The sequence below is a fragment of the Oryctolagus cuniculus genome, chromosome 11, assembly GCF_051225735.1.
Source record: "Oryctolagus cuniculus isolate XC-2025 breed Fujian yellow rabbit chromosome 11, ASM5122573v1, whole genome shotgun sequence".
NCBI classification, from domain to species: domain Eukaryota; kingdom Metazoa; phylum Chordata; class Mammalia; order Lagomorpha; family Leporidae; genus Oryctolagus; species Oryctolagus cuniculus.
Window position 1 is genome coordinate 416,541 of NC_142877.1, and position 26,687 is coordinate 443,227.

Genomic DNA, 26,687 nt, shown 5'->3' on the forward strand with positions numbered 1-26,687 from the left:
GCCGGGCACACGCATCGCAAACGCCCGCCGGAGGCCCGCGCTCCCCACGCAGGACGGCCTCGGCGCCCCTCACGCCCACACGCGGGCAGAGCGCGCCAGCAGCTGGGCCGAGCCGGCCCGCAGGTCCAGCCCGCACCGCCCTCCGCGTCCACGACGAGCCACCGCCCTCGCCGTCGGCCAGCGCATGCGCGCCGGAGGGCCGCCGGGCCTTATTTCTCAACACCGCCCGCCCGGCGCCAAATAGATCGCAGGGCCCGCCCGGCCCAGGGCGTGCGCGTCCCCGCCGCCTGCGTCACTAGGAAGCGCGCGCCCGCGCCGCCGCCGCCGTCGCCGCCGAATCCCCAACAAGGAGCGAAGCCCGCGGCCGCCGCCTCCGCCGCCGCTGCCGCCGCCGCCGCCGCCGCCCCCGCCCCCGCCGGGCGCCCGAGCAGGCCCGGCGCGGCCCCAGGTAAGCGGCGCGGCGCGCCCGCGGCCCCCCGCGGCGAGGCCTCTCGCTCCGCTCGCGCGCGCCGTCCAGTCAGGGGTCCCTGCGGAGCGTCAGGACGTTACGGCGGGGGGAGGGGAGCCGGGGGAGGGGCGGCGGCGCGGGCGGCGGCGTCGGCGCGGCGCGGCGGCGGCGTCAGGCGGGCGGGCGGGCGGGCGCGCGAGGGCGCGGGCGGAGGCGGCGGCGCGAGGGCGGCGGCGCTTCCGGCCTCCATGTTGGCGGGCGGGGAGGCCTGGTGGCGGGCGCCGCGCTCGGGCCTCGGCGCAGCCCCGGGCCGGGCCGCCAGGCGTTTCTCGGGGGGCGCGGCTGCCTCTCCGGCCCGCCCGGCCCGGAGCCGCGCGGGAGGCCGTGCGTGCCCGGGCCGGAACGGGGCCGCTGCGGTCCCCGCGGTCGGGACAGGCCGGGGCTTGCTGCGTGTTCGTGGGACGCCGCAGGGGTCGGAGCCGTGCTGCGCCGTCCCCTGCGGGTTTATCGGAGGAGGATGGGCTGCCAGGCCTCACGCCCTGCGCGCGCACACCTTAGTCTTGGTTTTGCGGATTCCGCCTCAGAGTCGGCCGGAGGCCCGCGGACTGGCCGCTGGGGGAGCCTGGGTTCCGTGGGCGGGCTTGGGCTCTGGAACGAGTGGGTCGCGGCCGTGGCCGGGGGGAGCCCGCTGAGCCCCGATCCGGGTTGCGTGAAGCTCGCTCTTTGGACGCCTAAGCCCCGAACGCCAAAGTTTGTCCGGTGCAGAAAACCCCAGGCGGCCGGCGGCCCTGTGTCTGGGTGCTGGCTCTGCTTCCTGCCGGCCACGGGGAGACCCAGCTGGGGCTGCTGGCTGTTGAGAGCATTTAGGGGATGGCCAGTGGATGGGACACGCTGTGTCCGCCTTTCAGGTGGAGTCAGCCTGGGGCTCGGGGCAGCTCTGGCCGAAGCCTCCGCAGAGCCCTTGAGACCCTCGTGGGCCCGGAGGGAGGGGCCGGCCCCGTCCTGCCGGGTGCTGGGCGCGAGGGGCTGGGGTTTTTGGAGGACATTTCCTGGTTTTAGGGGACTGGCCACCCCTCGCTTCACATCCCGTGCGGCAGGAGCAGGGTGTGAGTGCCTTTGGCTCCTCGGCCCCGCCTGCCATGGCCTCCGTGTTGGGGGCACAGGCCCCAGCTCCGGCCTCGCAGGACCAGGGTCTGGCCAGTGGCTCCCAGCTCTCCAGCAGGAGACTGGTGTGGGGCCCCTGGCTCTGGCCGGGGCAGCCCCGCGCCTCACCCTGAGCGGTCTGGAGACCCTGCCCGGGGGTCTGCAGGTGACTGAGGGCCCCTTCTCTCCCTGACACTCAGTGTCCAGGTGCTGCCTCGCGCTGGGGCTGGCTGGTGAGCTGGACTCAGCTCAGTGTGGAGGCCTGGCTGGGGAGTGGGTGCCTCCCCAGGTGGGCTTCCCTCCTGACCCGTGACCGTGGCATGCCGGCTGTGCAGGGACGCTGGTCCTGCCCTTGGACGCTTTGAGTGGGTACAGCACTTGGCACTGGTGACGGCGTTTGCGTATTAACCATGGTGATAAGTTCTGGGCCTGCAGCACCAGCATCCCATATGGGTGCCCGTTCAATTCCAGCTGCTGCACTGGGATCCAGCTCCCTGCTGTGGCCGAGGGCAGCAGAGGGCAGCCCAAGTGCTCGGGCCCCTGCACCGCTGGGGGAGACCCGGGAGAAACTGGGCTCCTGGCTTCGGTCTGGCCCAGCTCCTGCTGGGGAGTGAGCCAGCTCTTCCCTCTGTAACTCTGCCTTTCAAATAAAATGAACAAATCTTTTTAAAGTTTCTCTTGTAGCCAGTTTTGGTTTTCGGCTCTGCGGCCTGTAACGTCTGGTCTGATGAACGCCTGGTTGTGCTGTAGTAGCACTAGCACGTTTTCATTGTGGGAGAACCATCTGAGTGCACAGCAGTGAGCGCATTCTCAGTGTTGTGGAATCATCACACTGTGTGCAGAACCTCCTGCCTGCCCCGGACAGGCCCCCCCCCCCCCCCCCCCCCGCTCCTCTGCTGCTTTGTCTGAATGCCATTGTTTTAGGGACTTCACCGGGGTATCTTTTTTTTTTTTTTTTTTTAAGATTTGTTTATTTGAAAGGCAGAGGGAGGGGTCTTTTATCTGCTGGTTCACTCCCCAGATGGCCACAACAGCCGGGGCTGGGCCAAGCAGGAGCCAGGAGCTGCTTCTGGGTCTCCCAGGTGGATGCAGGGACCCAAGTACTCAGACCATCTTCCACTGTGTTCCCAGGCCATTATCAGGGAGCTGGGTGGGAAGTGGAGAAGCAGCGGGGACTTGCATCGGTGCCCATGTGGGATGCCGGCGGCGCAGGCGTGGTTAAGCCCTGCCACAGCGCTGCTCCCTGTTTCCCTTCCTGCCCACGACTTCTCCACGCCCGCCGTGGCAGTTGCTGGTGGTGCGAGGGGCGTCTGGACGCTTTCCTGAGCCCTGGCTGGTCACATGCTTTGCAGAAATGTCTGCTCTTAAGTTCTTTGCCTGCTTTTTTGTTTTGTTCTGGTAGATTTATCTGACAGTGGCAGAGAGAGGTAGAGACAGAGAAAGAGATCTTCCGTCTACTGGCTCACTGCCCAAATGTCTGTGAAAGCCAGACTGGGCCAGGCTGAAGCCAGGAGCATCACCCAGGTCTCCCACGTGGGTGCAGGGGCCCAGGCACTACACGCTCACCGGCTGCCTCCCAAGCCATCAGCAGGAAGCCGGGTGGAAGCAGAGCCGGGACCCAGGCCCAGGCCCCCGCCTGTGGGGCGTAGTGTCAGTTGTAACCCTGGGCCAGCACCTGCTCCGTGGTGTGGGTGCAGCAGGCTCTTGGGCCGCCTGAGGGCAGAGCCAGCAAGCACAGGGCATTGCCCTCCCTCTCGCCCTCCCCTCTTGTGCGTGGGTTTCCCACCGGGGAGAGGGCTTCTTAGGGCCCTGTGGGTGCCCAGCACCCGGTTCTGAGTTCTCGCCAGGATTACGGAGAGGAAGGGGGACGGGAAGCTGACCTCCATGTCCTGCTTCCCGCCCGTCCTGTCCTCAGCTCCCTGGAGCGAGCAGCGCTTGGTTCCGCTCGTGCACTGGGGGCTGCCGCCTGACGTCAGCGTGGCAGGCTGGGATGTGCAGGTGGGTCTTTGGAGCTTCTCCATGGCGCGCTTGGCCGGGGCCCTGCGGTGCCGCTGGCGGCCGCCCCATGACCTGCCCTGCTTTGTCTCCCCCAGGACTTGGGGCCCTGGAGGAGTGACCTGCTGGCCTCGGGGTTCCGCTGCGGCTGTGCCATGGCCACCCCGGACGTGAGCGTCCACATGGAGGAGGTGGTGGTCGTGACCACGCCCGACACCGCGGTCGACGGCAGCGGTGTGGAGGAGGTCAAGACCGTGCTGGTGACGACCAACTTGGCCCCTCACGGGTGAGAACTGCGCCGCGGCCTGCCGAGGGCCGCACCCCTGCTCACGGGGGGGGGGGGGGGGGGGCGGCGGGCGGGGGGGCTGCTCGGCCTGGGGCATGGTGGGCCTAAGGGCAGGCTGTGTGGTTTCTTTCAGCGACTGAGCGTGGGCTCAGCATGAGGGAGGACCCTGCTCGGCTGTTCCCGTGTCCGCGTGGCCGCAGGGTTTCCGTCTGACACGCAGTGCGCGCTCCGTGACGTTTTGTCAGACATGGACTTTTCCTGCCATTCCTCCGGAGACTTGTCTTCCTCATTTCTCGGGCAGGCGCCGGCAGGGGGCGCTGCCGGGAGGGGCTGAGCCGTTTCCCTGCCGCGTGCCAGGGCGGGCCGCCGTCCTCCGGCAGCTTTTCACGGTGCTGCTGAGCCTGGGAGGGTCTCGCTTTTGGAGAACTTCGGAGAGGAAGGTCCTAGGCTGGGGCCAGCCCCGAGGCTGACAGCTGGGGTCTGTGTGGCCAGAGGCGCTGGCGGCCGGGCCTCGTCCTGGGCTCCGCTCTGTTCCCTCGCCCGGCAGCTTCCAGCCTCTCCGTGTCCCGCGAGCACATGGGCCCGGCTCTGGGGCTTCCTCGTCTGACTTGCGTGGTGTCACGGCCACGACCGTGTCTGCAGGAAAGCAGGACCCTGGAGCCTCTGTCGGCACCTTGTATGCGTCTCAGGTGCTCTCTCTCAGTGACAGGACGCGGCTGTGCCCTGCGGGACGCGGGCTCGTGTTCGTACACACTGGGGGGGAGGGGAGGGGAGTCTGCGTCACCTGACACGCTGTGAGGATACAGAGCTCACGAGGGCTGACCGTGCAGTGTGGCAGGAGTGACCCTTGGTCAGAAAGGCCTGATAGCCCAGGGTCAGTTTTGCATCCCGTGCCCCTATGCAGCTCCTGGGGGCGGGGGGGTCTGCATGTTGGAGACCTCCCCGCAGAGACCGAGCACCGTGGCCGTCACTGTGGGTGAGGGAACCTGATGCTGCAGTCTCCGTGTCTCCGTGGCCTATGTCAGCGGGTTCCGGCCCTCACGGCGCCGCAGGCTGGGCGGTTGGCGGGCTCGGGCCCTCACGGCGCCGCAGGCTGGGCGGTCGGCGGGCTCGGGCCCTCACTGCACCGCAGGCTGGGCGGTCGGCGGGCTCGGGCCCTCACGGCGCCGCAGGCTGGGTGGTCGGCAGTGCTCCTTGTTCTCTCACAGTTCTCGAGGCTGCAGGCCCAGATCACATCTGACAGGGTCAGGGTTGGTGGGGGAGGGGGCCAACTTCTCCCCCCGCCCTTGTGTGTCAGCGAGGGAGGGTGGAGGAGGAGCTTTGTGCACCCTGGTCGCCCTGCTGAGCCCCTCTCCAGGGGCAGGCGTCCACGTCCTGCGTCAGGTGTCTGAGTCTGGCTCTACTTCTGATTCCAGCTTCCTGCTGGTGTGCACCCACGGGTGCCAGTGAGGTCCCCAGCTTCAGCCCTGTGCTGCCCAGGACCCTTGTGAGCAGATGGGAGCTCTCTGTCTCTCTCCCTCTCGAAAAACAGAACAAGGATGTCTCCAGTTACAATCACTTTGGGGTCAGGCCTTCAGTGTGGTTCAGGCCAGGGCTCCCGTAGGACACTTGCCCTGCCTGGGCCTCCAAGGGTCTCCTGCCCCGTGGGGCTGGGTTGCTGCCTTCTGTGTGGGCAGGTGTGGGGCTCACTTCCTGGCTTGCAGCTGAGGCTTCCTTTTGTTCCCCCTCGTCCCCGCTTGCAGTGGCAGGGCCCTGGATTCGGGAACTTGGGTATAAATCAAGCCGGTGCCTCCCTCTCTGCCCTGCACTGCCCAGCGTTGAAAGCCTGGCTACTGGGAAGACGTGCTGGTCTTGCACTGCGTGTTTACATGTTTAAAGGTCGTCCCCTTCAGGGGCAGGTGTCGTGGCACAGCAGGTAAAGCTGCCTGTGGCACCGGTTTGAAACCCGGCTGCTTCAGTTCCGACTCAGCTCCCTGCTGGTGTGCCTGGGAAAGCAGCAGAAGAGCTTTCTGTCTGTCTGTGTCTCTCCCTCCCTCTCTAACTCTTCAAATATTTCTAATTATTTTTTACTCACATGAGAGGCAGATTAGGGGAGAAGCAGAGAGGGAGATCTTCCATTTGCTGGTTCAGGGCTGGGCCAGGCAGAGGCCAGGAGCCACGCGGGTGCAGGGGCCCCAGCGCTGGGGCGTCTTCTGCTGCTTTCCCAGTTTCATTAGCAGGGATCTGAGTTGGAAGAGGAGCAGCCAGGACACGAACCAGCGCCTGTATGGGATGGTGGCTTCGTGGGGGCAGCTTTAGCTGCTACACCATGATGCCAGCCCCTAAAATCTTAAAAAAAAAAAAAAAAAAAAAAGGCCCCGTGAGTGGTTCTTGTGGAAGTTCGTGAAGGGTGGACTTAGATGTGTGTGTTTGGTGTGCCACGAAAGTAATTCACCGATTACTCTAAAATGTGTCTGGTGGAAATGTAGAAGGCACTGATGAGCAAACACAGAGCCTCGGGGTGAAGACTGGGCGTGTGCAGAGCGCTCGCGCTCCGGGCCATGATGTCCCTGCTGCTGCTGGGTCTCTGAACGCAGATTCTCCTGTCCTTTCTAAAATGTATTTTTATTTTTAAGATTTACGTATTTATCTGAAAGAGAGAGAGAAAGAGATCGATCTTCCATCCGCTGGTTCATTCCCCAGATGGCTGCTAGGGCTGGGCCAGGCCCGGCAGGAGCTAGGAGCCAGGAGCTGTACTTCACCCAGGCCTCCCACTTGGTAGCAGGGTCTCCGTCACTCAGGCCATCTGCTGGTTTTCCCAGGCCTGCAGGAACCGGTGGCATGTGGGATGCCGGCATGGCAGGAGGGGCTTTACCTGCTACACCACAGCACAGCCCCTTTCCTTTTATTTTTTAAAGATTTATTTATTTGAGCTGCAGAGCAACAGAGGAAACAAGGGACAAACAGACCTTCCTTCTGTCGGTTCACTCTGCACATGGCTGCAGCAGACAGGCTGGGCCAGGCTGAAGCCAGGAAGCAGGAGCTGCACTTGGGTCTCCCACGGGGTGGCAGGTGCCCTTGTATTGGGCCAACATCTGCTTTCCCAGGAGCCTTAGCAGGGAGCTGGATGGGAAGTGGAGCAGCCAGGACTCGAGCTGGCACTCTGCTGTGGATGCCAGCACTGCAGGCGGCAGCCTAACCTGCGGTGCCACAGCGCCAGCCCACACACTTCCTTCTGTAAGCCTCTTCACTGGTAGACGGCGTGCACGTGTAGAAAGCACTTGTGGCTTGGCTGTGTCCCTGGGACGTGGACGTGGACTGTGGGAGTGGCCACACGTGCCACTGCTGTGGGATTCTGGTTCAGCTGATCTCTTACTGATAAATTTCCATCCCTTCTTGATTTCAGCTCACCCTTAAACTCCTTCCTGTCTGAACTGTCCAAGCCCAGATCCGTGGGCCCGGTGGTCTTCATGCAGCCTCTGCCTCAAGCTGGCTTGCAAGGAGGGGCTGGCTGCTCTGCAGGGGTCCACTCTCGTACCTGTCCATCTGTTGGGTTCTCTGGACAGCTTTCTCAAGGGGGCGCTTCCAGCAGCCGTGAGCCTGAGGCTGGGGTGCCCCCTCCTCTTCCACCCAGACCTCCCAGGTTTCAGACCTGCACAGGCCCTCTCAGGCCACCTTTGAAATGTGTTGTTTCAACATTGCGTATGTTTTTATTGAAAAGTCACAGGAATCTCCTGGACATGCCTCCCCTCCCCCACACTGTTGTCTCGGCTGTAGCTCTGAGCTGTCCCTAGCCTCTGGCCAGCTGGCGGCAGTGACGTCCCAGAGCCCTCCCGAATCTGTGCACCTCTCATCGTTATTAAGAACACGGCTCGTGGCTCTTGGCTTTGCCGTGAACCGCGCGTGAGTTGTTTTTCTGTGCTGAGAGTTTGTCGTGCGTTGAGAGCAGGGAGAGGAGGAGGAAGCCCCGGCGCCTCCCCTGCTTGCTGCACCCGATGCTGTCCGCTCCCTCCGCCGCACGAGGAGCCCCTCACAGCGCAGCGGATGAGACTATGGAATTCTCACCATCTGTCCGTTGGCCGCTGGTTCTGCTGATCCTGCTGGCCTAGGGACCTTGGGCATGTTTCTGGAGGTGGGCAGTGGTTCCCAGGGACGGCGCACCTCGGCCAGTGGGAGCCCGGATCCTTTCCTGTGATGTGCCTCCTCTGCTTGTGTCCCATGGTGTCCAGTCGCGACTCTAGGGGCCCCCCTGACCACGTGAAGCCCACAGCAGAGCCCACAATTCAGGTGGAGCTGACACTGTGCCCCTGGAGAGGAGAGGGCCCAGCGGTGCTGGTCACCCCTGCACCCCCACCCTGCCCTCCGGCACGGACAGCCTCCCCCAACCCTGTCTCCCTCCCAGCTGGCTGCAGCCTCGGGCCGGGGCTGCCTGGGCCCCCTGGTCTGGTACAGAGGAGGCTTCAGAGCCCCGAGAGCGAGCTGTGCAGCGTGCGAGGCGTGCAGGGCGGGTGGGCACGGCGCGGCCCCGCTCAGCCACAACGTGGCCCTCAGGCAGCCCTCGCTGCTTTCCCCGCCGCCTAAATCGTGGCGCAGTTTGAGCAGGGGCTCTCAGAGCCACGCCCTTGGTTTGCCTGCACCCTGAGCCATTTCTCTGCCAACCGAGAAGCCAAGGAGAGTTCTGTCATCAGCGCCCAGGGAGCCGCCTGGCACCCTGCACCCTGCTGAGGCTGCCGGGACCGCCACCCGTTATCGGGGCGCAGTCCTGCCAGCTCTGACTAACGTGGCCCTGCGGCCCCTCCCCAGCCCCTGTAGCTGTTCCCTGCCCGTCCCAGCCCCCACCTCAGCTTCTGCCTTCTCCCAGTCCCAGAGGCAGAGTCACACCTCTCAGGTTTATGATGTCAGCACCGACGCTGGCAGTCTCGCATCCGTCTTTCACTGCACAACAGACAGCCTGGGACCCAGACCACACCCGACCACACCCTGGACCCAGACCTAGAGCACACCCAGACCAGACCACACCACACCCAGACCCTGAGCCCACCCCAGAGCACACCCACCCCAGACCACACCCTGGACCCAGACCTGGACCACACCCACCCCAGACCAGACCCCAGACGCCAGATCACACCCACTCCAGACCTAGACCAGACCCCAGACCACACCCTGGACCCGGACCAGACCCCAGACCACACCTTGGACCTGGACCCCACCGCAGACCACATCCACCCCAGACCCAGGCCAGACCCCACCCCATACCCCAGACGACACCATAACCCACCCCACACCAGACCTCAGACCCAGACCTGGACCACACCCCAGATCCAGACTACACCCCACCCCACACCCAGACCCAGACCACACCCTGGACCCAGACCACACCCCACCTGACACCCAGACTGCACCCCAGACCATACCATACCACACCCTGGACCCAGACTATACCCCACACCCAGACCTAGACCACACCCCAAACTCCAGACCACACCCTGGACCCAGACCACACCCAGACTCAGACCATACCCCAGATCAAGACCACACCCAAGACCCAGACCCCACCCCAGACCATACCACACCACACCCTGGACCCAGACTACACCCCACCTCACACCCAGACTCGGACCACACCCCAAACTCCAGACCACACCCCAGATCCGGACCCCACCCCAGGCCCGGACCACACCACATCATACCCTGGACCTGGACCATACCCCACACCCAAGACCCACACCACACCACACCATACCCTGGACCCAGACCCCACCCACACCCAGACCCAGACCTGGACTACACCCAGACCCAGACCATACCCCAAACTCCAGACCACACCCCACCACACCCTGCACCCGGACCACACCCCACACCCAGACCCAGACCACACCCTGGACCCAGACCACACCCCACCATACCCTGCACCCGGACCACACCCCACACCCAGACCTGGACCACACCCCAAGCCTAGATCGCCCAGGAATCAGACCAGGACAAACTTGTGCATCATTTCTTGTGATGAATAATTGGTAGGGGCCTAGCTGCTGGACCTCCCCAGGGTCTGGAGCTCTCTCTGTCCTGGGTTGTTAGCACCTGGAGCTCCCCACAGGTGGCCAGCCCCCAGGACACCTACAGGACAGAAGTTCCAGCTGGTGGACAGGCCAGAGTCGAGCGGGGGCGGGAAGTCACCCAGCCATGGAGGTGCAGAGTGTGGTCCTGCAGCAGGTGTACCCGGAGGGGTCTGAGGTTGACTTGAGATTTACTCCTGCTGTGTTTTTAAAAAGTTTGGGGGAGGAGCTAGTGAATTGCTCTGTGGGCTGTGCTGCTCTTCTGGCTGTTGACCCGGTGGGCGTGGGAGTGCCCCTCATGCTGGTCCCAGGTGGGGCCACAGCAAGAATGCATGCAAACATTTGCTTTAATTGAAGTGGACATTTTCCAACTGCGAATGCCAATTAATTAGCTCGCCCAAGAGCTGGGAGTCGCGTGGGTGTCGTCTTGCAGAGGATCTCTGACTGCAGGTGCTATGGGCAGGCTGCGCGGTGGTCAGTGTGGAGAAGCGCGGGGGGGGAGCCCTGTCCTGGCCTGTGCAGCCTCCAGTGGCCTTAGGCCAACTTCTCAAGGACGCTGGCCCCATACTTGCTCCTGACCTGGGGTGGGCTTTGCCTGGTCGCCTGTGACTCCTTCCTCCCAGACCCTGTCTGTGGCCATCTCATGGTGGTGCCCGTGTTGCTGCTCTGCCCCTCGGTTCTAGCTGGAGGGACAGAGTTGTGCGCACGGCCACACTTTGTTTTGTCCCTTGTAGAAGAATTGCCCGAAGCCTGACTCCGTGTTTGCATTTTAAAAAAAAAAAAGATTTATTTATTATCTGAAAGGCAGACAGGCAGAGGCAGAGAGAGAGAGAGAGAGAGAGAGACGGAGGTCTTCCATCTGCTGGTTCACTCCCCAGATGGCTGCAACTGCCAGAGCTGGGCCAATCCAAAGCCGGGAGCCTGGAGCTTCTTCCGGGTCTCCCACGTGGGTGCAGGGGCCCAAGGACTTGGACCATCCTCCACTGCTTTTCCAGGCCATAGCAGAGAGCTGGATCAGAAGTGGAACTGCCGGACTCGAACTGGCGCCCATATGGTATGCCGGCACTGCAGGTGGGGGCTTTACCTGCCACAGCGCTGGCCCCAGGCTTGCATTTTTAGGCCTCTTTTGGACTCAGCTTAAGTGGAATAAAGGTTAGAGACTGGGGCTGCATGTTCAGGTGCCTGGGGATGGGCAGGAGTCCTGGCTCTGCGCGTGCCGCCCGGGGACGGGCAGGAGTCCTGGCTCTGCGCGTGCCGCCCGGGGAGGGGCAGGAGTCCTCCTGGCTCTGCGCGTGCCGCCCGGGAATGGGCAGGAGTCCTCCTGGCTCTGCGCGTGCCGCCCGGGAATGGGCAGGAGTCCTCCTGGCTCTGCGCGTGCCGCCCGGGAATGGGCAGGAGTCCTCCTGGCTCTGCGCGTGCCGCCCGGGGACGGGCAGGAGTCCTCCTGGCTCTGCGCGTGCCGCCCGGGGACGGGCAGGAGTCCTGGCTCTGCGCGTGCTGCTTGGGGCCTGCCCTCTGAGCTGTGGCAGTGAGGCCCTCCAAGGGCAGGCCCCGCAGAGCTTGCCGCCGAAGGCCTGCTGTGAGACGTGCAGGTGCCGGAGGCTGAGAGGGGGCCTGAGCACTGCCTTTGCAGTCCCCATGGCCACCGTCCTCTCCCGACCCCTCTGACCAGGCCCCTTTGTCCACTGCCTCTCCTGTCCGCAGCCCCAGTGCCCGTGATCCTTCCCAGGAGGCTCTGGCACTCCGGGTGTTTGCGGCCGTGTGTCACTGCCCACGCTGTCTTTGTCACTGTGGACTCCCTGTCTCTGGAGGCCTCCTGGGGCTCGAGACATCTCGCATGGCCGATGCCTGCCTTTCCCGGGATCCCTGCCTTCCCGCCGGCTCCCTGCTGGGCTCGGCCTGCCCCTGCCAGGCGTGCAGAGCTGTTTCCTCTCCCAGGAGGGCAGGCTGATGCTCACAGCAACATGGACCTCGCACAGGGCTAGACCTGAGAGTGGACGTGGGCAGTGGTTTGGTCTGTCATGAGTGCAGAAACAGCAGACTTAGTTGGGGCAGTGACCAGAGGAAGTACAAGAGAACAGTGGGTTCCTGTCACCTCCATGAGCTGGCCACGGGGTCCAGTCACGTCTGTGTGCTGGCTGTGCCTCCGCCAAACCTCCAAACTGGGTGCCAGTGAGTATCCCACAGTCACCCCGATTCACTGGCCCCTGTGCTGCTCTGCTCCCCTCTCCCAGGCCAGCGAGTCTGCAGGGTGGCCCTCTGCTGCTGAGGTCCACACCTGCACCTGCCCCTGCTTTCCCGGCTCAGTTTCCCGCCCCTGGAATCCGTCTTCCACTCTCCTGGAATAAAACACAAATCTGACCAGGTCCCTCTGCTGCTTAAAGGTCCAAAGGGTTTCCCTGCCTTTAGCCCTGCGGTGGGAGGAAACTCGGGAGAGCTCCAGGCCCCGCGCTCAGCCCTGCACCAGCCGCCCGGCCCTGGCCCCAGCATGCAGAGAATCAGCTTCCCAGGGCTGGCTTCTCCAGAGCAGGTGCCGTCACGGGCTCCCGCCGCCCCTGCCTGGGTCCCCAGGCCCCACAGGCCTCTGGTGAGGATGCTGATGCTGTGCTGTTGATGAGGCCTGGAGCCTGATGGGAGGAGGGGAATGCGGCAGGTGCCTTCCTGGGGTGAGCACACCGGGGGTGCACTGGGCCCCTCTCAGACCTCCCCAAGCGCCAAGCCGCCCCTCTCAGGTCCAGAGGTAAAACAGGTTTCCTGCTTCCAGCGGTTCCCAGCGGCAGGCACATGTGGGAGCCCTGTGGGTGCCGGGCACCGGGCAGGACCATTTGCGGCCATTTGGGGAGTGAACCAGTTACAGGAAGATTCTCTCTCTGTCTCTGTAACTCTATTTCAAATAGGTGAATCTTTTTTTTTGTTTGTTTGTTTGGACAGGCAGAGTTAGTCAGTGAGAGAGACAGAGAGAAAGGTCTTCCATCCATTGATTCACCCCCCAAATGGCCACTACAGCCGGCGTTGCACCGATCCGAAGCCAGGAGCCAGGTGCTTCCTCCTGGTCTCCCGTGCGGGTGCAGGGCCCAAGCACTTGGGCCATCCCCCACTGCACTCCTGGGCCACAGCAGAGAGCTGGACTGGAAGAGGAGCAACCGGGACAGAATCCGGCGCCCCGACCGGGACTAGAACCCAGGGTGCTGGCGTTGCAGGCGGGGGATTAGCCTAGTGAGCCGCGGCGCCGGCCAAGTGAATCTTTTTCTAAAAAGGTTCATATTGTTTTCCCCTCATCCTGGAGGTTTGTATTTTCTTAGAGCAAATCATCTTTCTTATTTATTTAAAAAAACCACTTTACCACCTTGGAACTTTTTTTTTAAAGATCTTCCATCTGCTGGTTTCTTCCCCAGATGACAGCAGTGGCTAGGACTGAGCCAGGTTCCACAGCCAGGGGCTCGTTCAGCAGTTGCATGGCAGTGCAGGGCCCGAGCACTTGGCCATCTGCTGCTGTTTCCTAGATGTCTTGTCAGGGAGCTGGACTGGAAGCCGAGCAGCTGGGGCTGGAACCAGTGCCCATATGGGATTCTGACATCACAGGCCGCGTCTTAACCCACTGCAGCACGGGTCCCTGAAACCACTTTTTGAAAATTCTTTCACACTTTTTTGGTGTCACGTTTTATCTTTACATTTTGATTTTTTTAATAATTTATTTTGGTGTAAGATGATGTTAGACTATGGGAATTTTTTTTTCTAAAGTTTCGTGTATTCTGACTGTTTCTGTGAACACACAGTCATTGTCGTGGAAATAGACGGTATTACTGAAGGAGTGGAGGTGTGGAATTCCCGCTGCCCTCCCTTGCATGCGCTGTTCCAGCGCGGGAGCCACAGCCGTGAGCGAGCAGAGTGGAAGGTGGGCGCTCAGGAGGGCAGCCTCACGCTGCGCCAGCCGGCCCCTGCGGCCCCTGCGGCTCCTGGGTGGGTTCGGAACCTGCCAGCTCCATGGGGCTGGGCGGGGCCTCAGCTCTCGTCCTCGGAGATTCTAATGCTCTTCTGTGTTTCTCGCACATTCCAGGGGGGACCTGGCGGAAGATAACATGGAGACGGAGAATGCCGCCGCCGCGGCCGCTGCTGCCTTCACAGCCTCCTCGCAGCTCAAGGAAGCCGTGTTAGGTAGGAAGCCTGCGGCCGGGCCGGGCGAGACGGGCCTGCCACCATGATTAAGTTCCCGAGCGGTGTGCCCACCAGGCCCTGCCAGGGGTCCCCCTGTGACAGCTCCAACAACAGCTCTGCCTCTGGAACCTGAACCTGGCAGCGCCTCCTCCTTTGGGTTTTTCCTCCTCACCGGTTCTGCACCTGTGGCTTTGCCCATCAGTATTTATTACAACCGTTGGTGTGTGGTGGGGAAGTTTTATACAACACGCATTTAGATTAAGACCCTAGAATCTTTCTAAAACCTTAACTTCCCCTGGCTTTTCTTCCACGTGAAGTGTGAATTGGTCTCCACTGTGCCGCTGAGCTGTGGTGACCGTCGCCCATCAGGTCTCCCCGTGTGTTTACCTGAACTGTGGCCCAGAAGGGGAGCAGGTCCCCTGCCCACCCTCGTGTCAGGCGCCCTCGGGTTGGCAGCCGTGTGCCCGAGGCATTACAGAGTTGTAACTGACGTTCTGTCTGCATCTCGCTGTCACTGCGCTGGTGAGAAGTGAAGATGGCCGAAGAGGGGGAGAACCTGGAGGCTGAGATCGTGTACCCCATCACCTGCGGGGACAGCAGGGCCAACCTCATCTGGAGGAAGTTCGTGTGTCCTGGCATCAACGTTAAGTGTGTCCAGGTAAGGGGCGGGCAGGTGGGGGCAGGCCTCGGGGGACGAGGAGCTCTGACCATGGTGAAGCTGGGGTGCCGAGAAGCAGCTCTGCCTGCTGGGGCTGCGACGTCCGGCCAGGGGGTGACCAGAGTGGTTTAAGAATGTGGTCAGTGGCAGGGCGTGAGACAAGGAAAGGGACCCGGGCCCCGCCACGTGGAAACAGCTGACAGTGCCTCCTTCAGCGGACGCCCGAGGCAGCGTCCTGAGGCCCAAGGAAGGCCCCAGTGAGGGTAGGACTGGGAGCTTTTACACTGTGGCCTGCCCACTGTGGGAGGTGTGGGTGTTTCCTGCCTTGCAGGGCTGGGATCCAGGGCCCCCAGGGTGGGACCATCCCGCTGAAGGTGGCACTCCTGGGGGCTACTGGTCACGTGCAGCAGCCTCACCGCGGCCCCTGGAAGGGCTCACTGCCGGCAGCCCAGCACGGCGTGAGCAGCCTCTGAGTCCATCTCAAGGTCCAGGCGGTTTCCACGACATTCCAAGGGCAGGAACAGCTCTCGGCAGACGGACAGCCATGGTGGACAGCAAGTCAGGCCGCAGGAACCTTGGGGCGCAGACGGCGACATGCTGACATGTGATTTGTGTCCAGGCCGAGGCCTGAGCAAGGGGGAAGCGTGGTGACACAGCCAGGGCGAGGTGGGCACCAGCAGGCTGGGACTAAAGGACTTAGCTGGAAAACAGCCCCGAGGTGAGAGGAGGTCTGACACGTCTGAGCCACGAGGACAGAAGGGGCTGAGAGCAGCCGCCCCGCCAGAGACCTGGCCAGTGCAGCTCAGCACGGACGAAAGGACGAGCGTCACGCATCGCAGCCCGCAGAGACAAAGACGGCCGTGTGCGCTCCGTGCAGGGAGAGGCCGGCTGCGCCCGTGGTTGCTGGGGTCTGGCTCCTAAATCACGGGGCCCTGCTGAGAACTCCGATGGGAGCTCCTGTGGTGCTCCTGTCCAGTGCGTCGCCTGCCCCTGCTCACTGAAGACCTGATGCCCGCGCGCATGCTGCAGTGTCCAGCCAGCCGCTCTAGTGCCAGGAGCCCCTCTCGTGGACCAGGTCCGGCACCAGAAGGAGTGGGCTGCGGCCGTCCTTGACCGGGCTTAGGTGACGGTGAACTGTTCTCAGGCATAAGAAGCTCGTTCTTAGGTAGCTCAAGGTGCTCCTGGGCCCGAAGGCCCCTCGGCCAGGCAGCTCAGGGGTGACCACGTGTCTGGTGGGGCCCAGGGCAGGAGGGCAGGCAGAGCTGCTGCTGGGTCTGGGAAGACGAGGAGGTGTGAGGGCTGCTTAGCCGTGCCTTGTCCTCCTGGGGAATCAGGAGTGGTGTCCAGTTGGAAGTCAGAAGCCAAATGAAGTTTGCTGTCGATGGCATCGGTGAAATCCTAGAGCAGCAGGGACAGAGAGCCTGAAACGGCTGCACCGGACAGACGGCCCTGGAGCAGGCCAGCAGCCCATGCGTCCCTGAGCCCCTGTGGACGCCGGAGTGCGGAGCTCGGTCCTCCCTGTGCCGCGAGGGGATGACCGCACAGCAAGTCGTTCTGAAGGCTGGGCTGGACGCGGGCGTTGTCTCCCCCGTCGTTGCTGAAGGATGCCCACGTTTTTTCTTTTTTGCAGATTCACTTATTTGAGAGGTAGAGTCACAGAGAGTCAGAGAGAGCTTCCACCTGCTGGTTCACCCCCAGATGACCACAGCAGGCGGAGCTGAGCCGATCTGAAGCCGGGAGCTTCTTCCAGGTCTCCCACCGAGTGCAGGAGCCCAAGGACTTGGGCCATCTTCCGCTGCTTTCCCAGGCCACAGCAGGGAACTGGGTCGGAAGTGGAGCAGCCAGGACTTGAACCGGCGCCCATATGGGCTGCCGGCACTGTAGGCAGAGGCTTAGCCTACTACACCACAGCACTGGCCCCATTTTTCCTTTTTAAAATTAAATTTTAATTTTATTTGAAAGACAACAGAGAGATTGAAACAGGTAGAGCTCTTCCATGCACCAGTTCACTCCCAAATCCCCAAAAGTCCAGGGTTGGACCAAGCCAAAGCCGAGAGCACAGAACCCCATCAGGCCTCCCCCAGGGGTGGCAGGGACCCAAGTACTTGAGCCATCACCTGCTGCCTCCCAGGGTGAGCATTAGCAAGAAGCTGGATCGGAAGTGGAGTAGCTGGGACCCCAACCAGGCACTTCAGTTTGGAGTGGGGATGTCCCACGTGGCAGCTTAGCTCGCCATGCCACATGTCTGTTCTGATACTCTTTTTGAAAGAAACTTATCTGAGGAGCCAGTGTTGTGGCTGGTGGGTTGACCTGCCACATCGATGCTGGCTTCCCAATGAGCACTTGTTCAAGCCCCAGCCGCTCCACTTCCACACTTCCAGTTCAGCTCCCACTTCCAGTCCTCCCACTGACGGCCGGGAAGGCAGGGGGGATGCTGAGTGCTCGGGCCCTGCCCCAGCGTGGAGACACAGATGGAGCTCCTGGCTCCTGGCTCAGTGCAGCCAGCTCTGGCTGTTGTAGCCATTTGGAGAGTAAACCAGAGGATGGAAGACCTCTCTCTCTGTCTCCCCCTTTCCCCTCCATCTCCTCTTCTTCTCCCCTTTCCTCCATCTCTGTAAGGCCTTTCAAATAAATAAAATAAACCTTTAAAATTTTTTTTATGTGCGAGGCAGACAGGTAGACCGCTCCGTGGATTCACTGCCCAGATGACTGCAGCCACTGGGGCTGGGCTGGACCGAAGCTGGGATCCAGGAGCGCAGTCCTGGTTCTCCATGAGAGTGGCAGGGGCCCCAGTGCCTGAGCTGTCACTGCTGCCTCCTGTGGTCTGCATTGCAGGGGCTGCAGGTGGGAGCGGAGCCTGGGAGTTGAACACAGGCCTGTTGGGGGATGCAGCTGTCCCAACCCACGAGGTGAAATGGCCAGCACGGGCCAGCAATGTGGCGTGGTGGGCAGGGCCACCACCGGGGGTGCTGGTGTCCAGATGGACATCCTGGCTGCTCCACTTCAGATCCAGCTCCCTGCTAATGCTCATGGGAAGGCAGTGGAAGACGGCCCAAGTCCTTGGGCCCCTGCACCCACATGGGAGACCCAGAAGAAGCTCCTGGCTCCTGGCTTCAGATCAGCTCAGCCTGGTTGTCACAACCATTTGAGGAGCAAACCAGATTGACGGAAGATCTCTCTGTCCCTCTCTCTGTGTAATGCCACTGCTTCGAAAACCAGGAGAGACAACGTCTCCTCCACAGGAAACGGGGAGACCACACCCCCTCCACAGGAAACGGGGAGACCACGCCTCCTCCACAGGAAACGGGGAGACCAGACCCCTTCCACAGGAAACGGGGAGACCACATCCCTCCACAGGAAACGGGGAGACCACATCCCTCCACAGGAAACGGGAGACCACGCCTCCTCCACAGGAAACAGGGAGACCACATCCCTCCACAGGAAACGGGGAGACCACACCCCCTCCACAGGAAACGGGGAGACCACACCCCACCACAGGAGCCACGGAGACCACACCCCCTCCACAGGAAACAGGGAGACCACACCCCTTCCACAAGAAACGGGGAGACCACATCCCCTCCACAGGAAACGGGAGACCACGCCCCTTCCACAGGAGCCACGGAGACCAGACCCCCTCCACAGGAAACGGGAGACCACGCCCCACCACAGGAAATGGGGAGACCACACCCCTTCCACAGGAGCCACGGAGACCACACCCCCTCCACAGGAAACAGGAAGACCACACCCCTTCCACAGGAGCCACGGAGACCACACCCCCTCCACAGGAAATGGGGAGACCACGCCCCCTCCACAGGAAACAGGAAGACCACACCCCTTCCACAGGAGCCACGGAGACCACACCCCCTCCACAGGAAACAGGGAGACCACGCCCCCTCCACAGGAAATGGGGAGACCACACCCCTTCCACAGGAGCCACGGAGACCACACCCCCTCCACAGGAAACGGGAGACCACGCCCCACCACAGGAAATGGGGAGACCATGTCCCCCCCACAGGAAACAGGGAGACCACGCCCCCTCCACAGGAGCCACAGAGACCACGACCCCTCCACAGGAAACGGAGACCATGTAAAGGGACGCCCTTTACAGGAAACGGGGAGACCATGGCCCCTGACAGTGCTCCCCAGGAGTTGCCCCAGGTGGTTGCCCCAGGTGGTCACCCCAGCTGTGACCCCACTGCCGAGGCCTGGGGTGCCGTGTGCAGGGCGCAGAGGCGGCTGTCGCGAGCACGCCCGCCTCCACAGGTTCACGTTCTCTGCTCAGTCCCAGCATTGCTTGCTTAGCGAGGTGGAGTGGGCAGTTTTCCTTCCCAGGTGCTTAGAGGCCCCGCGGCGGGCAGCTGACAAGCCCAGAGCCTGTGGCTTGGGCAGGCAGGTCCTCCAGCCACGCTGTGGTCCTCTTCCCTGCCATGAACACCACGTGGCATCAGGCGGGGTGGGGTGAGCCGAGGCTCCGCCGCAGCCTGCCCTGCACTGCTGTGCTTCCCTCCACAGTACGACGAGCACGTGATCAGCCCAAAGGAGTTTGTGCACCTGGCGGGCAAGTCCACGCTGAAGGACTGGAAGAGGGCCATCCGCATGAACGGCATCATGCTCAGGTGGGCCGCGGCTGCCTGCTCCAGGCACACACGGCACAGTGCACGGCGCGCCGTGGTGTTCGCTGGAGAAGCAGGGACAGGGACGGATGGGGGTTTCTCCTTGCCGCTTCACTCCCTGGGTGCACGCAGGGGCAGGGCCTGCGCCAGGCTAAGGCTGGTGTCCCGAGTGGGTGGCAGAGGTCCAGCGACTTGAGCTGTCACCTGCTGCCTCCCATGGTCTACACTGGCAGGAACTGGGGATTGAACCGGGTATTGCAGTGTGGGCTGCAGGTGTCTGCACCGGGCAGCGGCCTTCCCAGTGCACGCCCCGCAGCCCCGCAGCCCCGCGTCCAGGCCTGAGCGGGCTCCTGGAGCCGTTGTCAGCCCAGCTCTTCACTCAGAGACACTTGGGGCTCTTTCGTGTCAGGAGTTAAGGGTCTGCGAGCATAGCTTCTGGTGCTGTATTTTTCGGTTTTATTTTTTGTTTCTCATTTTTTTGATAAGGGGATAGTTTTTTGGTTTTTCGCTTGTTTGATTTTTTTACAGGTAGAGTTATAGACCGTGAGAGAGAGAGTACTCTGCCGTGAGCCAGCTCACTCCCCGGTGCCCACAGCCACCGGCCGAGCCAGGCTGCAGTCGGGAGCCCAGACCCGGCTGGGTTCCCCAGTGGCTGAGTCCTCACTGCCACCACCCAGGATGCGCTTCAGCAGGCGGCTGGGCTCGGGCGTGGAGCTGGCGCAAACCCGGCTGTGCCCGAGACGGTTGTTCTTTTTTAAAAAAGATTCTTATTTATTTACTTATTTGACAGGTAGAGTTATAGACACTGAGATAGAGAGAAAGGTCTTTCCATTGGTTCACTCCCCAAATAGCCGCTACGACTGGTGCTGTGCTGATCCGAAGCCAGGAGCCAGGAGCTTCTTCCTGGTCTCCCATGCGGGTGCAGGGCCCAAACACCTGGGCCATCCTCCACTGCCCTCCCGGGCCACAGCAGAGAGCTGGACTGGAAGAGGGGCAACCGGGACTTGAACTGGTGCCCATATGGGATGCCGGCACCACAGGCGGAGGATTAACCAAGTGTGCCATGGCGCCGGCCCCCAAGGCGATTCTTATTCTGACCTTTTCCTTCTTTTTCCCTGAGCTGTGTGTGCAGAGCGCGTGGCTGCTGAGTGGCCGTCCTGGCACGCGTTCTGAGCCCTGAGCAGTCTCAGTCTGGGGGCCGGGAAGGTGGCATGGACTTGGCCTCTTTGTTCCTGGGTAGATGCACCGCCCAACCCCCCAAGCCTGCCCTAGTGTTGTCAGAGTGGCTGGTGGGAGCGCTGTGGCCCGGCACTGCCGGGAGGCCGCGCGAGGCCGCAGCCGCGTCCCCGTTCCTGGCTCAGAGCAGGTTGGCAGATTGGTGCTGAGCTTAAATCCAGGAGCTCGGGGAGAGGCGGGAGGGGCCCTGGAGCGGGGCTGAGGACAGCAGGAGCCACAGCCGGGAGCTGTCTCTGGGTTTGCTCAGGGTCCTTCCCTGTCCATGCCCACAGGAGGACAAGGCTTCTTCCGGAAATGGTTTCTCACCTTCCTCACGAAGTGGGTGGGCCGTGCTACCCTTGGTCACTGTGGTCAGCCCACTGGCCGTGTCTACGTCCTTCCTGCAGTCAGCCATCTGCAGAGGGTTCCCAGGGCTTTATGTTCAGGGAGAGATGGCCCCAGTGAGCCCCTCTGCTGGCCCTGGCCCTGGCGGCCAGCTCTGGTCAGGGTTGCTGGGTGCGGTGTCTGGGGCCTCCACCTCACCTGGGTCCCCGTCCCTGTGTCCTGCCACAGGAAGATCATGGACTCGGGGGAGCTGGACTTCTACCAGCACGACAAAGTCTGCTCCAACACCTGTCGCAGCACCAAGATCGACCTCTCGGGGGCCCGCGTGTCCCTGAGCAGCCCCACGTCTGCTGAGTACATCCCGCTCACGCCCGCCACGGCTGACGGTAGGTGTGTGGGTCCTGCCCTGGCACGCGACCCCCGACCCCTGCTCCGTCCTGGTCGGGGCAGCTTCCCAGGTGTCCGTGTCGTCCAGCTGAGTCAAGTCGAGGGACTTGTGTTTTAAAGCCGCGTTTATTATAAAATAGTCACACATCGAGAAGGTGTAAGGAATAACGAGGGGAAGACCCTAACCTGCCCCTCAGCCTCCCCACAAGGCTGCCTGGTGTGTGCAGGGCCCTGCGATGTGCCCACGTGGGCTCTCGGTGGCCACTCAGGGTGTGCGTCTGTGTTGACATCCATGGCTGTAGATGGAACAAGCGTCCACATTCTCGAGCTTCCTGAATGGAGAAATTCTTTGTTAAAACTGGCATCAGTTCCTAATTGCCCTGGGGTTCCTGGGGGTATTGGGATGGCCCTGTCCCCGAGCTGTCACTCCATGGTGTCTGTGCTGTGTGGTCAGGGCTGTGCTTGTCACTCACCAGGCGGGGCAATAGTGAGGCTTTTCTCTGTCCCTAGTGGGGACAGAGCCTTGTGGTTCTTCCCCATCCATCCTGGTGTCCACTCCAGGCACCTGAGAAACCCAGGGACATGCAGGCCAGCGGGCTTGATTGTGGTCAGTGGTCAAGGGCGTCCACTGTCGGACTTCTCATGGCTCCACACCACAGGCGGTCAGGCCTCCTGGCTGGTCTTCAGGCCCCGTCTGGCTGGCCCTGAGTGGCCGCAGACGCATGCGCACCGACGGGGCTGGCTCTCCTGGGCCCTGCCTGCCAGCTTCTGGGTTTGGCTCTTCCTTCAGCCTGAGGTCGCGGAGAGCTCTGGGCCCGTGTGGTCGGTGCAGGCCTGGGGGTCAGGCCAGACGATGCAGATGAGTGTGGAGCAGCGTTGGCCAGCGGGACGTGGAGAAACAGCAGAGCACGCGCCACGTCTGCCCTTTGTGTCTAGATGAGTGTGTGAGGCCCTCACCAGAGCGTCCACCCTGGCCACGCGGGAACTGCAGGCTCCTGTGTCGTGGCGGGCGGGAAGTGGACTCCAGGGACGAGCAGAGCAGGCCGTGCGTGCTCTCCTGGTGGTTTAGGATGTGGGGGTGGGGCAGGCCCAGGAGGAGCCCCATGTTTGCGGAGCCATCTCTGAACCTCCATTAGCAGTCGGGTCACGAGGACCGTGGGTCAGAGGCGGCCACGGCGAACCACAGGGCTCGTTGACACAGCTGCCCCGACAGGCCCTGGGCCGAGGGTGCTTTGGAGACCGCATGAACCCTCGGGAGCTCCGCGCCCACTGCGAGGGGATCCAGAGCGAGCGTCAGCAGGCGGCGGCCACGAGGCCTCGGGCAGCGCTCACCGCCGTTGTGTTTTGGTTGCAGTGAACGGCTCCCCTGCTACCATCACCATAGAGACCTGTGAGGACCCTGGGGACTGGACCACGGCCATGGCAGGTACGGCCCTGTGGGCGCTGAGTGTGGAGGCTGGGCAGCGGGCCAGCACCTGCCACAGCCCCCGCAGAGCTCCCAGGTTCCAGGTGGCCCCTGTGGGCTGGAAGCCGTCTCTGTGGTCAGGCTCTGTCTGTGACCGGGCTCGGCAGGCGCCCCACGGTGGCCGGGCTGTGCGCTGACGCACTGTGCCCCGCCCTGTCCCCAGACGACACGTTTGCCTTCTGGCGGGGGCTGAAGGACGCGGGCCTGCTGGACGAGGTCATCCAGGAGTTCCACCAGGAGCTGGTGGAGACCATGAAGGGCCTGCAGCAGCGCGTCCAGGACCCCCCCCTGCAGCTCCGAGGTGAGGGGCCTGCACCGGGGCGCGGCTGCGGGCCAGCTCCTCAGGCTTCTGCTGAGCCAGAGCCGGGGAGCTGGCCCAGCCTGGGGCGCGGCCCGGGGGCCAGCCGGGGGCTCTCCTCACCGTGCGCTGCCTCGCAGACGCCGTGCTGCTCAACAACATCGTGCAGAACTTCGGCATGCTGGACCTGGTGAAGAAGGTCCTGGCCAGCCACAAGTGCCAGATGGACCGCTCCCGGGAGCAGTACGCCCGCGACCTGGCAGGTGCGCGCGGTCGGGGGAGCGGGAAGAGCGGCCCTGGCCCCGTGCAGCCCCCGCGTGGCGCCCTCGCCGCAGTCAGGCTGGGGCGGGTGGGTGGGCGCTCCTGTGTGACCTCTGCCGCAGCACGGTCACGGCTTGTCGGGGGGGGGCAGCTCACGTGGCAGCCACAGCTCACAGCTGCCTGGTGATGGTGCACGTCCCTGTGCCCGTGGTGACCCCGTGTCCCCGTGGTGACCCGTGTCCCTGTGCCCATAGTGACCCCCTGTCCCTGTGCCCGTGGTGACCCGTGTCCCTGTGCCCGTGGTGACCCCGTGTCCCCGTGGTGACCCGTGTCCCTGTGCCCGTGGTGACCCCGTGTCCCTGTGCCCGTGGTGACCCGTGTCCCTGTGCCCGTGGTGACCCCGTGTCCCTGTGCCCGTGGTGACCCGTGTCCCTGTGCCCGTGGTGACCCCGTGTCCCTGTGCCCGTGGTGACCACTGTCCCTGTCCCCTCTGCAGCCCTGGAGCAGCAGTGTGACGAGCACCGCCGCCGCGCCCGGGAGCTCAAGCACAAGTCGCAGCACCTCAGCAACGTGCTCATGACGCTGACCCCCGTGTCCCTGCCGCCCCCCATGAAGCGGCCCCGGCTCGCACGGGCCACATCTGGCCCGGCCGCCATGGCCTCGCAGGTGCTCACTCAGTCCGCACAGATCGCACTTGGCACAGGCGTGCCCGTGTCCCAGCTGACCAGCGTGCCGCTTGGCAAAGTGGTGTCCACCCTGCCGCCTGCTGTCCTGGGCAAAGGCTCCTCCCAGGCGCCCCCTGCCAGCTCCCCAGCCTCCCCGCTCCTGGGCGGATACACGGTCCTGGCCTCCTCGGGCCCCACCTTCCCCAGCACCGTGGAGATCCACCCGGACGCCTCCAGCCTCACCGTGCTGAGCACGGCGGCCATGCAGGACGGCAGCACGGTGCTGAAGGTGGTCAGCCCGCTGCAGCTGCTCACGCTGCCTGGCCTCGGCCCCACCCTGCAGAACGTGGCCCAGGCCTCACCTGGGGGCAGCACGATCGTGACAGTGCCCACGGGGGCCGCCCCAGGGCCCGAGGAGCACACAGCTACCATTGAGGTGGCCGCTGTGGCAGAGGACCATGAGCAGAAGTAGCCGGCGGGAGGGCGGGGCCCTTGGGCAACAGAGCTGGCTGCCTCTCCTCAGGCCACAGACGGACGGTGGGTCACGTGGGCTGAACCAAAGAGAGAAATCGCCAGAACGCGGCAGAGAAGAGCAAAGAGGCAGGGGCGGCGCGGCAGGGGCGGCGCAGCGGGGACCGCGGGCCTCCAGACCTGAACCTCCCTCCCCCTGCTCTTGGGAAATGTGCTGTCCCCCTGTTGCTCACGCTGGGCCTTCCCTGGGAGCCGCTGGAGGACGACGAGCAGGAGCCGGTGCTGGTGCGGCCCTGGTGCCTGCGCCCCCGCCCCCGCCCGGCCCCTGGGGTCAGAGCCTGGGGGACGTTACTACACACGTCTTGGGGACCGTACCCAAGTGTGGAAACCCATGGATCCTATGGATTTGGCTTCTTCCCACAGTTTTCTGTAGGGTTAGTGTGGCTGCGCCCCGTTCTCCGCCCTCGTGGGAGCGTGTGCTGGGGCTGGGGCGCAGGCCCGGGTGCTCAGGGGACCGAGGCCGCGCGTGTCCCGCGGTGGCGTTGAGGGAGCTGCTCAGTAGGCTTCCAGAAAGAGTCAGGTTTACAGCATTTTCAACCAAACAGTGCCGAGTGCCTCGGCTTCCCCAGTTGGCTCTGGGAGGAGGCCTGCGGCGCCGATGCATGCACTTGTCCAGGTGCAGGGCGGCCTGGGCGGCACCCTGCCCGCAGCTGCCCCCCAGGAGTCTGAGCTCTGGGTGGGGCATGTCAGGAGGACGGAGCCGCTCTGGAGGGCAGCCCTCAGTGCCCTGAGCCCTGCCCAGCTCCCTGTCCTGAGGGAGCCCTGGGGTTTGGGAGCTGCTCGGGGTGGGGGGGACAGCAGGTCAGGGCTGGCGAGGGGGCTCCTGGGACCTGGCCTTGAGGGGCTGTCCTGGGCTGCTTGTGGATCTGGTTTGGACTCAGGAGGAAGACCAGGCTGGGCAGGGGTGCCCTCCAGGCCCAAGCCCCGGGGCCAGGCTTCCAGGAGCAGGAGCTCAGGGTGTGTCCTGGGCGCTCCCGCTGGCCCTGTTTCTCCTTAGGGGCTGCAGCCCCACTTTGCTGCCTTGAGGGGACCTGGCTGAGCAGCCGTGCTTGCACCTTGCGCGCCGCGTGCTCGCCCTGTTCTGGAGTCCGGCCGCAGGCCCTGCCCCCCTTCCCTCTGGTAGGTCAGTGCTCGCGCGGCCGGAGCCGCCCGGCCCAGCGTGCTGTTTACCTGTTTGTATGCATACTCCTTTTTTACACTCGTTTTTACTCGAGTTGTGAGTCCTGTTACATGCAGCCGTGTGGCCCTGTGGGCACCCAGAGGGCGGTGAATGGCAGGTGGTACTGCCGGCAGTCCCTGCCCCCAGCTCAGACCACAGTGAACCGCGTCCGAGCTGGGAGCCAGGGGCCTGCAGCCTGCAGCCTGCAGCCGGACTGCCGTGGCCAGGGTCTGTTTTCTTTCTTTTTAGGAGCAAGGTTGGGTTCCTTCCTGCCCTTGCCCCTTTTGTCCACTGAGAGATGAAGTCCATCTCAGAGCCATACAGAACAGCCACAAGGCAGCTTCAGGGGCAGTGCCGACCCACGTGGGGCGTCCCCGGCCTGCGAGCCGTTCCTGGCAGGTGCTTGGAGCCCCTGCTGGAGGAGGGACTGGAGAGACAGGAAGGCTAGGGTGGCCAGCGCCCCCACCCCCTGCCTGGCCGCCGTTCCTGGCTTTCTGAGGACGTGGGGTTGGGTTTGGTCTTGGCACAGAGGGGAGAGTGTGTCCGTGCCTGTCACGGGCACCCTGGGCGTGGCGTGGGAGCTCTGCTCTGTACGGTGTTTGCAAGTATCTGCTTGGTACTTTGATTTAAAATAAACACATTTTTCATAACTTCCTGCTCATGATGACTGGTGGTGAAGGGAATCCATCAGACTAAAACCCGCAGTGGGCAGTGCCCGCACGTCTCCAGGGCAGCGAGGTCCAGGGCCGGGCCCTTTGGTTCCTTGTTCCCTCCTGAGCGTATGGTGATGGCTGGGTGCGCCAGGTGGGTCGTGGCTGTGCTTTCAGGCCGCTGTGACGTTGCAGGTGGACGGGTGGACGTGGCTGCCTGTGCGCTGGGGTTGCTGTGACGTGGCTGGAGGAGGTCAGGTGGACGTGGCTGCTGTGACGTGGCTGGAGGAGGTCAGGTGGACGTGGCTGCTGTGACGTGGCCGCCCGTGCGCTGGGGTTGCTAAGATGACCTGGTGCTGAGGGTTGCTCGGTGTTGGA

The 26,687-nt window shown here is 63.3% G+C and overlaps 1 protein-coding gene across 2 annotated transcripts; it reads left to right on the top strand.

Moving 5' to 3' along the window:
- The first annotated feature begins 309 nt into the window (after positions 1 to 309).
- On the top strand, positions 310 to 26,309 carry GMEB2 (glucocorticoid modulatory element binding protein 2). Of its 2 annotated transcripts, none has more exons than XM_051829106.3 (10): positions 310 to 448; positions 3,685 to 3,872; positions 13,965 to 14,062; positions 14,593 to 14,720; positions 19,233 to 19,336; positions 21,122 to 21,279; positions 22,635 to 22,706; positions 22,909 to 23,046; positions 23,184 to 23,306; positions 23,801 to 26,309. In XM_051829106.3, exons 2-10 carry the CDS (start codon positions 3,742 to 3,744, stop codon positions 24,439 to 24,441), a joined length of 1,593 nt encoding a protein of 530 aa, XP_051685066.1. In that variant the 5' UTR covers positions 310 to 448; positions 3,685 to 3,741; the 3' UTR covers positions 24,442 to 26,309. The 2 variants fall into 2 exon arrangements, with proteins under 2 accessions (XP_051685066.1, XP_051685065.3); XM_051829105.3 differs by lacking the exon at positions 310 to 448 and adding an exon at positions 687 to 3,589.
- The last annotated feature ends 378 nt before the right edge of the window (positions 26,310 to 26,687 follow it).